The sequence below is a fragment of the Vidua macroura genome, chromosome 1, assembly GCF_024509145.1.
Source record: "Vidua macroura isolate BioBank_ID:100142 chromosome 1, ASM2450914v1, whole genome shotgun sequence".
NCBI lineage: Eukaryota > Metazoa > Chordata > Aves > Passeriformes > Viduidae > Vidua > Vidua macroura.
The window spans coordinates 141,088,045-141,102,935 of NC_071571.1; the positions used below are offsets into that span (position 1 = coordinate 141,088,045).

A 14,891-nucleotide genomic window follows, 5' to 3' on the forward strand; every position below is an offset into this window, starting at 1 on the left:
TTTCCTGCATGTTTGGAGGAGCAGGACCAACTCTAAACATGAACTTTTACACTTCGATGGCCATGGCATCAATCTGGTTTCTTCTGCATCCCTTTCACTTACCTCATGATGTGTAATAAGCTTCAGACAAATAGACCTAGCAGCTCAATAAAGTGCTGACAGCACTGAAAGTATCAAGGAAAAAAGGTATCAAGGAAATGAAAATAACTCATCAGGCATGTCAACAAATAAAAAAGCAAAGCTGGACTAGTTTGACTGCTCCTGCCTAAAAACAGAGATGTAGAAAGCCACATTTGTGGGCTTGATATCAGAGAAACAGTTGCAGCACAAAGAAGCCACTAAAAAAAATATTTTACAAAAGATAGCCACCCTTTTCAAAAGTCATTTCACTGTATATTCACATCACAAAACAATTGTCTTAACTAATGAAGAGAAAAATTAAAAAAGTAAGCATGCATGGCTAATATGTTAAAGAAGGTACGTCACAATTAAAATATTTTCTCTCTATTTTAATTCGGGTAGAATACAGTCCTAAGTCCTTCTACTCTCTCAGTGCAAGGCTTACTTCATAAATCACCTAGTTACTGCAAGTGCTGACAGACTGATCTTGGCAAACCACTTTTCAAAAAGTATTGCATGTTCCATTATATTTAACAAAATGTTAAGCAAAAGTCAGTTATACTTCACCTCAAGTATTATCTCTGTCTCTGTGTTATGGAGTTCTTTTAATAGCAAAAAAAAGAAAAGTCTATGAATTGTTATTAGGCCTAGGGACTAGTTTGAGTCATTCAAATGGATGTGTCATAGTCAAGATCTTTGAATGTGATGGGAACTTTTGGATGCTGGAGGAGAAAGTGCATTTAAAATTGTAAATTTCTTTGTAAGGAAAGGAAAGGAAACCATATTTTAGTTTAGGAGTTAAAAACGCTAGTTAGCTTTAAAAAAAAAACATTTTAATAAAGAATGCAAGAATCATTTTAATAAAAGCATACAAGACCTGGTTAGTTTTTGATTATTTGCCATTTGAAAATATCCCACAAACTTGATATTCTCCTTTCTAAAATCTTGTGGAAAATGGTATACATTGCATTCATTAGTATATGAAAAAAGAGAAATATTCTAAGTATACCCTAAAAAACAGGAGATATGGGGGAAAAAAAGAAAAGGATTGATGATTACAGTGCAATTCTGCCCCACAATGACCAAAACCATCCATTATTTTGGTTTCTGTTCAGTTTGCACAAGTACTGCTGCTGGTGATCCATTGCTTGGTTTAATCAGACCATGAGATATTCAGCCAGCTCACTCTGAGGTCGTGAGCCTGCACTAATTCTGTTCTTGCAATGGATTAATTGTTTCAAGCTGTATTTCCAACATCATTGCCATGTAATCCTATTTATAGAAATTTTGTGTAATCTACACTAGCCAAGCAAAAGATGGTCCATATCTTGCTGATGTGAATACTTTTAAAACGTAGTGGATTTAAATAGCTGTTCTTTTGAAATCACTGAGACTTGGCCAATTCAAAATAGTGGGAAGTTAATTTTTGGGGCAATTTCACAATCAGTAAATTCATTCTTAAAATTCAAAGGGTTTTTTGCTTGTTTGCTTGCTTGCTTTTAATGGAAGACAAGAAGGAAACGTTGGTGAATCATTTGTACATTAATACTAAGTGTCCTCTTACTCTATTTCCAGATGTGCACATTATACAAACTCTTTCAAGGAACCTTACCTTTTAAGTTTTACCTTGAACTTGTGAGCAATAGTTCTTCCTTAGAATAATGCAAAGAGATCTATTGTGCCCTCCAGAGAAAGCTGAGTTAACTCAATGGTAATAAACATCATTAGCTCTAAAAGTGGTCAAATTATGTTAAAATAAAGTTATAAATGAGGAAAAGAGTATGATAATAATAAAATCACCCAAGTTACACTAGAAAGTACACACTTTGCATAATCTTAAAATATTAATTTCAATTCCAATTCAAACAGACAAATAAAAATTGAAGTATAAAGACATTTGAAGGCTACAAGGAGTTACAGAATCTATTCACCCATCAGTGGGATCCTCAAGACCTGTCTTGTTTGAATCACAATATTCCAACTAGCTGCAGCCACAGGATGGTGCTCATGGGCTTTGGATACTACATTACAAATCTGGGAGGAGGGAAAAAAAAAAAAAAAAAAAAGAGAAAGAGAGGGAGCCAGACTCTCTCCTTGGCAGGCTCTTCCTTGTCCTACCCTGAATATGTGAGCCAGCAAGCAATCGTGGATTGGGTTGATTTGCCCCTCTACATTTACTGAACCTTCAGGGGCACTGCAAATGGACTGATCCATCAAGGGAAGTCCTAAATGTAATCTTTTTGGACTTCATCAGAGCTTTGATACTGTCTCTGACAGAATCCTTCTGGATTGTTCAGCACACAGCTGGATAACTGAGTTACGTGATAGGTAAGCTACTGCCTCACAGGTCAGACAAAAAGAGTTCTAGTGAATGGGGTGACATCAGACTGGTGACTGTCACTAGTGGGGTTCCATCCTTGACACAATTCTCTTCAACATCTTCATTAACGACCTGGATGCAAGACTTGTGGAAATACTAAGTAAATTTGCTGAAGACACTGAATTGGGAGGAGCTGTCAACTCCCTAGAGGGCAGAGAGGCCCTGCAAAGAGACCTCGACAAATTAAAGGACTGGGCAGTCACCATCTGTGAAGCTTAACAAGGGCAAGTGCTGGATTCTGACCTGGGATGGGGCAGCCCTGGCTGTGTGCATGGACTGGGGAATGAGAGGCTGGAGAACAGTTCCATAAAAAGGGACCTGGGGGTCCTGGTTGATGTCAAGTTGAACATGAGCCAGCAGTGCCCTGGCAGCCAGGAGGGCCAACCCTGTCCTGGGGGGTATCAGGGACAGCATCACCAGCTGGGCAAAGGAGGGGATTGTCCTTCTCTGCTCTGCACTGGGGTGGCCTCACCTCGAGTGCTGGGGGCAGTTTTGGCCACCACAATGTAAAAAAGATATTAAGCTATTAGAGGGTGTAATAAAGGAGGGCCATGAGGATGGTGAAGGGTCTGGAGGGGAAGCCATATGAGGAACAGTTGAGGTCACTTGGTTTGTTCTGTCTGGAGAAAAGGAGATTGAGGGGAGACCTTATTGCTGTTACAAGTTCCTTGTGAGGATAAGTGGAGGGTCAAGTAATGATGTTTTCACTCTTGTGACCAGTGACAGGATCCAAGGGAATGGCCTGGAGTTGAGTCAGGAGAGGTTCAAGTTGGATATCAGGAAAAGGTTTTTTTACCTGGAGGGTGGTTGGGCACTGGAACAGGCTCCCCAGTGAAGTCATCACAGCAGCAAGTCTGATAGACTTCAAGATGTGTTTGGACAACTCTCTTGGGCACATGGTGTGAGTCTTGAGGAGTCCTGCACAGGGCCAGGAGATGGACTTGATGATCCTGATGTGCCCCTTCCAACTCAGCATATTCTACAATTCTATTATTCTATGAGCAGTTTCGTGTTCTTCTGGGTATTACTGTTTAGCTAAATACATAAATTAGGGACTGAAAGAGGTACAAACTGTATACTATTTAACATCAATGACCTGAATATCTTTCTTCTTCAGAGGAATTGTTATCTTGCAAGCTACTTTTCTTGAGTGGTATGTGTGTTGGCTGTTGCACACAGCTGACAGTGCAGTAGAATAACTGCAGGTGACAGGATCTAGGAATCTGGTAGATGCTTTTTAGAGCTAGGAATGCTTTTGAACCTTTGCTGTAGAAAACAACTGAACTTAAAGAGTTCCTTTAAATCTCAAACACTTCTGCAGTTTAACTGGAAAGACATCCATGCACTATGAATTTGGACAAGAATCTGCAGGACTAGGAATCCTACTCAGCAACAGAAGGTTCTGCTTTACACTTAGTCACAGTCATCTCCCTGTGACTCACTGCCTTCTCCTTCCCTAGAAGGGAGCCCCACTTTACATTAAGAAAGTATACACATCTCTGTATCACCTATGACTGATTCTTAACTTCTTCAGTGATTTCATTTGTAATTTTAGACAGATGACCAGGCATGTTGTAATTAATATTTTCATTCACCTCTTAAATTCTCAGGACTTACAGACTATGTGAATAGTAGTCTTAATTGTAAATTCAGTAGGATATAGCAGGGCAACTCATATTTCTATGGAAATATAAAATAGAGATTCTGCAATTGCATGTACCATTGCAGTGTCTATCCATATTGCAAAAAATGTAGGGATGTACTACAACACATTTAATCAAGGTTTATACTAAGCCAGAAAGTGTTGGAACACTTTTATATAAATATTTCCCCAATGAGTCACTAATCCACACATCTCAATAGCTGGCGTGGGGAACACTTGCATTCCAAGCCGTACTGCGAAGTAGGCAGCTTCTAAATAATTTATAAACAAAGTGAATAAGGAACTTTGGAGAGAGGAAAATGAGTTAACAGATAGCAAACTCAGAATACCGAGGACACTGGCAAGCCCAGCACCTGCCCGTGGAACGCCTTCCGCGCACCTGGCCGCGCCCCCGCCGCGGGGGTCGGGCTCGGGGGCGGAGGGTGGGATCTCAGGCATCGTTTATGCCTCTTCTCTCCCCCCCTTCTTTCCACCTTCTGCTCTATAATTGCCCGCCTCCTTTCTCTACCCTTTTGCCTTATCAGATGCGGAGCGGCCAGCGGAGAGAGAAGCGGCTCTCCCGCAGCCGGCTCAGCACCCGCAGCCCCGCGTGAAAAGGAGCGGCCGCTCCCCGCCGGCCGCTCCCCGGCTGATGCCCGCACAGGTCGGTGTGCGCTGCGCTTCGTCCCCCTCGAGGGCAGGGGCCAGGCGGGCGGGGGGTCGAGGCAGGACCGGAGCGCTTCCCATCAACCTGCCCGGCCACCTCCGCGGCGGCAGGACCGGAGCTCTGGGGGGAGAACGGGGCGAAGGAGGAGGAGATGGAGGAGTGGAAGGTGGCGAGCTCAGGCTAGGACGGGGAAAGCCCTTTAGAAAACTCCCTGCCAAGGCCTTACTTTGATAGCTGATAGTAATTAAAACCCAATCAGTCTCACTGTTGGTGTGGCTGCCCGAGTCCCGCCGCGGGTGCCTCCTCCATCCCTCCCTCCCTCCCTCGCTTCCTCGGTGCCGCTCTGTGTCGCTCGGGGCAGTCGCTCCGCCCCGGCCCCGCACGGCGCTTTCTTCGCGGAGCTGCCCGGGCTGGCGAGCGCGTCCCTGCCTCGTCTCCGCTCCCTGCCGGCAGCCCCTGGCTCTCACGGGCTCCATTCCCCGCCTCAGCTCCTCCCTTCATTGGGGCTGGGTGCTGGTGGTGGGGTGCTGGGTGCTCTCCGGCCCCCGAAGAGGAGTCGGGGGTCAGGAGCAGAGATTGTGAGCCGCGGCCCCCTGGCAGGCTGGGGCCGGGCTGCGGGGCTGTGGAGACCGAGCGGGAGAGCGCGGTCCCGGTCCCCTCCGCCGGCTCCCTCTGCGGGGCCGGGGCAGGTCGCGCTCCGGCTTGGCCCAGCGGGACGTCAGCCGTGAGCGTGTTCTCGGGCAGCGCGGCCGCGCCGCTCCGCAACGAGAAACCGAGACGGGGGAAAAACCCCGACTGACCTGCCCGTCCCGGGGACTGCGCCAGGGCAGGTTCAGAGGCTCAGCCTCCTCCCCTGGGCTGGGTGCGCGGAGCCGGGACAGTGCGGAGCACGAAGGTGTGTGCCGCGTTTGTCCCGCTGGGAGCTCTCGACGGTGCGTCCTTCCCTCAGGAGAAGGTGCCCTGTCGCCAGGTCCGTGCCAGGAGTCCTGGAGCCCAGCTGGGGAGATGCTCCGGGGATCGGGGCTCACCTCATGGCAGGGTTCTTGGATTGCTTGGTGTCTGCTCCTAGCGCTAGTCTGGCAGATAACTCATTTACCACATACTTACTAAAAGGTGAAATATATAAAAAGCAGAAGGAATAGGATATTTGTGTTTAGTCCCACACGATGTTAGCCACAAGGTGGCTGCAGACGGGGTTTCTTTTCCTGGTTAAGTGAACCCTGACGTGCGGATCATTGTAGAGGTGAACTTGTGTGTAGTTGATCCAGCGCCAGTTATGGCTATTCCAATAAATCTAATTTCTCTGGCTTTTCTCTAAAAGCAGCAGTAGAGAATGTTTCTAACACAGGATTATCAGTCAGTTAGTATTTATAGCTCTTGCTTTGGAGGAGGGTTTATATCAAATGTAGCAGATGGGGAATTTAGCCATCACTGTAAATGAATATTTTAATGTCTGGGTTATTATGGGAGGGAATCCACACATCATCAGTGGTAACTGCCTGGAAATATGAGTTGCTTGCTGTTGTTTGAAGAGTCTGTATTTACTTGATCCAGGTTGTATTCCTGAGTAAGGAGAGAAACATCAGCACCCATCATGAGATACACAAGAGGTGGATTTGAGCCTGTTTTGAGATGCTCTCGGTTCTTCCTATTGCCTGTCACTAGGCAACTGTCTGCTGACTTTGGTCCTTGGGTGTTTGACACTTTGGCTCTTGTAGTAGGAAACTCGGGAACTTTGCAGAGGTTTCTGAATTCTATCTGGAGGATGGGTCTAAGAACTCTACATGGCAATATATAAGTTCCTGGTGCACATCTTTGATTTGTGATCTAGGTATTTTCCTGTGTCTTGAGAATTTTATACTATGAGATATGGATTGAAAATATATGCTTAAGTAATGTGAAAATTGTTGATAATATGGTTAAAACTTTGATAACCTCCTTTGGAGGTGGAATTTACAATGTATATATTTCTCCTGTATGTTTCTAGGAGTCATATCAAGCATTCATGACTGGTATTTGTGACAGTAGACCTACCAACTATAGGGCTATAGAAGACCTATTGGGACAGCTATTTGCAGGTTGCAAATACTCAGAGAGAGAAGGAGATGTAGGTCTTACCCTCTTCTGTTTAATAATGATTGAGGTATTCCAGTCTGCTTTTCATATTAGATAGTGGATGAACCACTTGCCATGTGTCTTCAAGGAAAACATGGAAGGCAAATACAATGATGGTGTCTTAGAGAAAATGACAGAGGAGATAAATGTGAGAAACCTGCAAAACAGGAAATACATAAACCAAAATTTACCCAAGTAAACCTTCAAATCCTCTTTGCTGACCGCAAGGAATCTACTATTAATTATCTTAATTTGTTTCTCCTGTAGAATTTTAACAGGCAAGGATAGCAAAAAATCTTCTTCTTGGCCCAGAAATTTGACTAAAACTAGTGCAGTAAATTTGAGTGAAAGAGAAATCTTTATAAGTATGGTGCTAGGCACTTGTTGATGTATCTTGAGATTGGTACTGTTTTTAAGCTAACTTCTGTGGTCAGGTAAATTGCTCATTCTGAAACTTGCTCATTGGAACCAGAATTATTTCCTGTAACTCATCTAGTTCACCTAGGACTACCTTTAGTGTTCATATACTGCTGCATTCTAAAGCGTTGATTTCTCCTAAGTAGTTAAGTTAGTGTAAATGGTTTTGACCATGATACTACCTACTGTAGGTGCAGACAGTACAACAGACAGCACAGGATAAGCTGAATAAAGTAGAAAAAGGAAAATGGACAATGGGAAGTGGATGTGAGTTCCTTCAGAACAAAGTCCTGCCTTTTTAAAAAAGCTTCAGAGTTCTTTGCCACAGATATCTTGTTAAGGTTCTTACAAAACTGGATTGTATAGAAATACATGTTGTACTTTTTTATTATCTATAGCCTACTCTATTTCCAATTCTTGTGTATGATTAGCAAAGACTATACAGTTCTTTTTCTGTAGGCCAAGTTTTCAAAACTGTTGAGTAGCCCAAGTGGGGTTCTTTATCTCTTTCAGGTAAAATGTGCTTTGTTCATAAAACTGCTGCCAGGAAAATTTGTCTCCACTGATGTATGTGGTAAATTCCTTGTTTGTTTGTTTTGTTTGCTTGGGGATTTTTTGTTTGTTTTAATCAAATCCAGTTTTTCCTCACAATTTTCATTAAAGTGGATGCCTTCTCTTTGCCTGTTTAGTAAGTCTTTTTGTTCCATGTGTTTTCAGTCCTGCTGATACTGTGTGCATTGAGGGGAAGAAGATGCTGTGCCGATACGAGATACAGAGCTGTTTTCTCTTGGCTTTCCTAGCTGTCACAGCTTTTTTCATCAGTGATGTCCAGGGTCAAGGTAAGTCACAAATAAGAAGATGGAGTTTTTCACTCTGATGTGCAGAAATAGACTTCTTATTCCACGTGCAAGTGTTACTTCCTCCTCAGTAGGATGTGAATCCAATAATACTGAAAGGAAGCAGGAATTTTGCTGCTGAGCTTGGGGAGCAGGTGGAAGTAGAATTACATCTTCATGTGTGCTCTTTGAACCCAGTATCTCAAATAGCATAAATATTTGTGCAAATTCATGTGTCTCAAAATGAATTATACACAACATGTTTTTACTCCTATTTACATGAAAGTACTTATCAGAAATTGCTCTTACTGTCCTCTACGTGATCAAGCAAGTTTGAAGGATCAGCTATGATGTGAAGCTTGTATGGAATATTTATGTTTTTTTCTCTTTTGGAATAGTAACTGTTGTAGTGCTTAGATCATTCCATATTGCACAGATCTGTTAAATGTCAGAGACTACTTCTGCAGCTTTTAAAATGAAAATCTCCTTTGTGAGTATTAAAGGATACTGCTGGGATTGTTAGGCTTACTTACTTGTTGGATTGTATTGACAGTGGCTTGACTGCTGGAGAAAATTTATCCTATTGCTTGGGGAAGGAGGGAGAAAGAATACCAATGAGTTTTTATGATTTCTAAAGAAAGGTATTTCTCTCAACTTTAGATTTATGTAATCCCTTTGATATGAGTTTGCATGGGCATAACCAGGAGCAGAATTGGATCCTGGGGTCTTTTAAAGAATTTTGTATAATGTATTATTCATGAGCACATTTGGAAACTATTGGCAAAGTGAGGCTTTCAAAATCCTCATAGTGCAAGTAAAAGTGTTGTCCAGTCTGCGTGGCACTCAATGGTATGCTGGGGAAGCATACCTTCTTGGATGTTTAGAAATCTGTGAGCATTTTGCAAGCTTCTCCCAGAACTTAGGGATTCATGTAAGCTGTAATATATGATGTTGGTGATGTGAGGTGAATCAATAAATGTATGTTCCCAATGTTGAGTGCATCATTCTGGTCAGAAATTAGGTCCAGAATGTTTGTGACTTAATGAGCCAATAAAGCATAGCATATGGTTAGTCTTTTCTCTGTATTTCAGTCCTAATACATATGGTTAAGATTTGCAAAACAGGTTTGGGGATTGAGATCCATCTCCAGAAAGTTTTGCTAAATTCCTTGATCTTGGAAAGCTATATTCTTCCCCACTTTTTAAAAGCTTTGATTCCATCAGTTATAGCTGGAGAGTGTTCTCCCTTTAATACCAATACAATGAAATGAAGGTCAGGGAGGTTTTTTTCCACAGTAATCACACTAGCAGAAGCTAGAGTTGGTGTACTTGATGAATAAAGAACAATACTTTCCTTGTTCTTAGACTCTTTCAGCGAGCATCAGCTATGGAATGCTGTCAGCAGTGTGATATTAAGCTAAGTGGACCACTGCCTTAGCCCAACATGACTGTTATTCTATTGAATTAGGTGATATGAAGTCTCTATTCCATGTTCATAGAAAAAAAAATATCTCTTGGTACACTAAAAGTAATAAAAGGTTTCTCAAATTCTTTCTTTTCTCAAGGTTGCCACCTCTTGAAGTAAGCTCTTCAAGCAGCTGGCAAACTATTTACATTTTAATACTGTTTGTTTGTCTGTTTTAATCAACTGTACACTCTGCCAACATGTAGGAAGAGCTGGCATTAGTTCCAGCTTGTGTTTCCTTCCTTTGGCAAAGATGCTTATGTAAAGGTGTGTAATGTGACTTCTTGGAAAGGAGAATATGTTTGTGAGACTGAAGCCAACATGCCTGAATCTACAAATTATCTCTTCAGAGGAGCTATGTGGTTGTATCTCACTGCCTTATAAACCACATAGTGCTGTTTGCTTTTGACTCAACAGCAATTATTTTTTCAGCACTGCTGTTTCTTCCCCATTCAATATAATGTATAAATAACAGCTTTTGTCTACTTATGTTCTTATATAGTACATGAAAATAGTTCTGGGCAAGAAAAACATTTGAGAATTTTTCATTTATCCATAAAGTAACTCGCTTTGAGAGTTTTTCTGTATTTCAAAATGGAAACTTTTCTTTGTGTAGCAATAATTTGTATGCGTTAGTGCTGTAATTGCAGTGCATATTAACTTATTCAATTCTTATGACAACAGTAAATTGAAAGCCACAATATTTAGTTAGTATGCAAATTTAGACTACTGGATATCTTGGAGAACTGTCCATAAGCAATTTATTGTATTTTTCCTTTTCAATAAGAATTGAAAACTTTCTTTCCCTAGTTGTCCATAAGAGTTATGTGTTTGGAGTGCTAATTTACCTGGTGGCATAAACCAAAGTCTTGAACTTGTCAGTTTTCTTTTGGGTGACTGCTCTAATGTTGCTGACAGACATTATCTTTTGCATTCCTGTAAAACCACTTAACGAGATCTAGCTACTGATTTTTATCAGTTAACTGACTCAGCTTGGATTGATTTTTTTCCCTTTCTGCAAGAAGTGAGATTTTGTTCCACAGACAATAAAGGCCCAAAGAAATAAAGATATCCTCTTCAGGTTGGTGAATGCGTAGTAATACCCATCAATATTTTGTTGTCTGTTTGAGTGCTAGATTTTTAACTTCCTTAGCTATATGTACTTTTCTATGCCAGAACATTAGTCTTTGCACAACTAAGACTCAGTTAATTACCTGCCTAGTGAATAATTATTTTCTTTCTTATGGTTTATTGCTGTGTGGGAATGTCCCTTCCACTGCACTGCTGCTTTTGATACAAAAAGAACCCAGTGAAAATTTACTGGTTATGTAAAGACTATTCTGGCACAACTTTTCTAGTCTTTCACATTGTAACTCTGTAGTATACAGAAAAACTTCTGGTGATTGTGTCCTTCTTTGCTTGTAAGGTCTGTGATTGTTTTTTTTTGGGCTCATATATTTATCTGTTTTGGTGATGGCTAATAGCATTTAGGGCAGAACTATGCTTCTTTGTTAGAAGGTGATTTCATAAACTGTCATAAAGTTGAAAGTAGGATGGAAAGAAATGATGGGAAAGGAAGATGGCAGACAAAGTGAGCTCTGAAATTCTAAGACATGATTGGAGTTTTTTTGGTCAGTCTTTGATGTTACTTTGTTGCTCTCTGCTCTGCTTCTTAATCCCCATATGAATTTACTACTTAATCCCAGCAAAATTTGCAACATCTTCACACTTGCATGCAACCATTATTTAAAAATGTATTTTCTATTCCTGAGGCAAAATAATAAAAAAAATTGTATTTTTGCAAACTTCTAGGTATGATTTGTCACTCTTGTTCATTCAGCACCAATTTATTGTGATTTATGTATAGCTCAAAGACACAATGAATCTTGAGAATGAAATAAAAGCTGTAATGCATAATTATAGTCTACTTGGCTTTAAAAACTTTTTGCCATAGTCTCTGTCATGTTTTTACAATTATAGCATGCTGAATGTTCTTGCAGAAACCTGCCTAGCAAAACATTTTGCAGTATGAGGGCCAAATTTTCAAAGAGCTGATGTTGTATTTGCAGCGATTCCTGCACATGATCTTGCTCGCAGCCTCTTTCTTTCTAAACTTCAGGGAGGTGACAGGCTGAAGATGAAGTCTGACAAGATTGTGCCCAACAACTAAGGAAATGCTTGGGTTGGGTGTGAGCCCAGTGCTGCCAATCAGAACAGCTTTGAGTGTGTAGAGTTCATCTGCTGCCTGCTGTTCCTGTCCCCTTGCCTCTCTTCTTGCGCTTGCTCTCTGAGATCTTTGAGAATGCATAGGTGTTGATAAGCTGTTCTTGGTACTTATGTACTCACATTTCTGTGTTCTGGTGTTAAGTCCCTCAAGGAAGAGAACTGCAGAGCCTGCCCTTGGTCTGACAAAACTGCCACTTAGGGAATGAGAGACTGGATGCAAGGGAACATGTCTCTTGTATTAAACCTCGAGATTCTTCCTTCTAAGATCCAAAATGTATTTAATAGTAGATGACATGAAAAAAACATGCACCCCCGAATATCAAAAAACTACAGCCTGCCTTTTTCCTTCTTTCTTCCCCCTAGCTCCTGGAAAAAGTAGCATGTAGGAAAAAGTTATTTGTTCAGGACAGGTCTTTGGCTGCTGCTGGTGCCAGAGCTGCATTGGCTGTAGCAGGTCAAATGGAGAGGCCAGAAATTGTTGGCCAGCACATTCTGCCTGTTGATTCAGGTGCTCTGTGTGCTGTAATCCCCAAATCTCAGAAATATCATGAGACTGTTGGTTTATTATCTAAAGGACCCACAAACTGTGGGCATGAGCCTAGTCAATTAAGAGCAATCTTAGCCCTGGGGAGAAGAAATTGCCACTTGCCTGCTTCAGATTAATTTCTTTGATTTCTTAGACTTACTAACAGAAACCGTAAGATTAGTGGTGAAGGCACCAAGGGTTTGGAAAATGAAGGAGACTCTTCAGGGGGCTGTGGAGACAATGGGAAGAGGAGGAGTAAGGTTGGAGGTGTCAAAGGTTTTCTGGCCCTTCTGTCATTCAGCCTCTAAGTAGCTTCCCTGGCTGCCTTTCCCTGTAGATCAGTTTGTCTGTGAGTCAATTTCTATTCAAATGTATGAAGATTTCCCCTTGTTGACAGCCTTGGATACCCCAGGCTGCACTGCCAGGTGCTCTGCTGAAGTTCTGCAGTGAAGAAGGGATGTGCCTCCCCAAAGCAGAGTGGAAAGGTTTTGTAGAGTGTGGTCCAGCATCAGTGGAGTTTGACTGAGCAGTGGGATGCAAAACTGTGAGAAACTCCTTTTTGCGCAGAGACACAAAGTTGCTGATAGTGTGGCAACAACATGGGGCAGTTTTTCCATTTGTTCTTGTGTGAGTTCTTCACTGATATATCACCTCTTTTTCAATCATTTTATGCTTTTATTCATTTCACCTGCTGCTTCAGTTTGAAACCTAGGTGATGGCACCATAGAAATAGAAGCCAAATTTTACTTACCATCCAGACTGCCCCTAAGTCTTGACTGGCCTGTGTATGCCTGCTATTCTTGATGAGACTGAAGCAGTGTTTGCAGCTGCAAAGCTTTGTGCTGTTTTAGCCAGGTTTGCAAATTGGGCAGCTGATGTTCCCTTTGCCTGTCTTTTCTCTTTGTTATTCTCTCCTCATAAAGATTTGAAAATTTGGCCCTGGGTGACATTAAATGTGGGGAAATGCCCATAGTAATGAGTGATAAGGGAGTGTAGGTCATGCATATTGTTAGTGTAAGCAAGAGAGCAATTTTAATTCCCATATATTAACAAAGAGCATTTTTATTACCAGCTTTGCCTGCTAAACTAGTGTCTTAACATCTAACATTGTTTGTCTTTGTCCTCTGCTGTTAGGTTGTTTAGTTTGTTTTGTAAAGAGAGAAATAAAAGGTCTGTCTGAGGGAAGTAGTGCACTTGGGGATGTCATTTTACAAACTAATAAACTGTATGTGACATTTTAAATAACTTGCATCCTTTACCATTAAAATTTTGGGTTGTCTTCCTATATGTGTTTATTTTTTGTTTGTTTAAAATTTGTTAGTGTTTATTTGAATTTAAAATGTTGTTTTCTTTCTGAACTTGCAGTGTCCCCACCAACAAGACTAAGATATAGTGTAGTGAGTCCTGACAGTGTACAGATATCTTGGAAAGCCCCCAAAGGGCAATTCACTGGATATAAACTTCTTGTCACTCCAAGTTCAGGTAAAAGTCTGTATGTTCTCTTTTAAGGTGAAAGAACTGTCTTCCTAGGGCATAAAAGGTTTTCAGAGTTTAGTGTCATCTTCCACAATGAAGAAATTGTGAGCAAGCTTTGGGTAATGAAATACTGGCTGGTCAACAGAAGAGATTGATTTCACTAGAGGGTGGTCAGGCACAGAAAATGGGAATTGAATGCTTGAGGTAGCAGAGGTGGGTCAATGCTAGTTATGCTTCATGTGTAGTCTTTGGGAATTGTCATTGATCATCTGTCTTTACCTTTCTTCCAGTGGGGTGTAAGGAAGTCTAGGAATTATTCAAGGGAAAGTATTGGAATCCTAATTCAGTCAACCTTTAAGGTGGATCTCCTTGTCCCTTATCCCTTAGTGAGCTGTCCAGAAAATAATTAAGTACAAAACAAGTAATCTTTAAAAGTTTTTTGAATGAAAACTTGAAAAGGTAGACAACAAAGTGGCTGTATAGAGCTATAAAGGTCCTACTTCTGTGCATTTAAAATTAATTTTAGATACAGAAACAGTTTTAACATACAGCTAAAATACATCTCTTTATATATTGGCGTGCAATCTTTATATGTAAATGGACATAGAAAGGTTAAATATTTGTATTTATACATGAGAATTTCCTAGCCCAAAGAATGTTGTCAAAGCAAATATTCAGAGGTGATGTGGGTATGACAGGGTCTGAACTGGCAGCCAATCACAGAGGGAAAGCCTGTTGGTATGATACCAAATTTGACAGATTTTTGGAAATTGTTTCTCTTTTTCTTAATGATTTTGCTGGATACCATGGCTGTTTCATGAGGCCCAGATACAAAGGCTGATCTTAAGAGTTTTTCTGTTTAAGAAAACTGGTTAGACTGCCTATCTTCTTGCTTTTCTGGGATGTTCTCTGGCCTGGCTGTATGGGTAGTTCCACAAGTGGGAAAAGTGGGAATGCTTAGGTCATGGTAGAGCTTGAGGTATTTTTAAGTCATTATGTTTACTGTACTGTAAGAAAAGCAA

The 14,891-nt window shown here is 41.2% G+C and overlaps 1 protein-coding gene across 4 annotated transcripts in view; it reads left to right on the top strand.

Annotated features, from left to right (window-relative positions):
- The first annotated feature begins 4,456 nt into the window (after positions 1 to 4,456).
- Positions 4,457 to 14,891, top strand: part of COL14A1 (collagen type XIV alpha 1 chain) — a 112,281-nt gene continuing 101,846 nt past the window's right edge. For 2 of the 4 annotated variants that reach the window (XM_053993911.1, XM_053993990.1), the window contains exons 1-3: positions 4,459 to 4,806; positions 8,059 to 8,180; positions 13,759 to 13,875. In XM_053993911.1, coding sequence (XP_053849886.1) covers positions 8,093 to 8,180; positions 13,759 to 13,875 — 205 coding nt within the window. In that variant the 5' untranslated portion in view covers positions 4,459 to 4,806; positions 8,059 to 8,092. Of the gene's footprint in view, positions 4,807 to 8,058; positions 8,181 to 13,758; positions 13,876 to 14,891 lie in introns of all 4 variants that reach the window. The other 2 variants (XM_053994064.1, XM_053993828.1) reach the window with 2 other exon arrangements.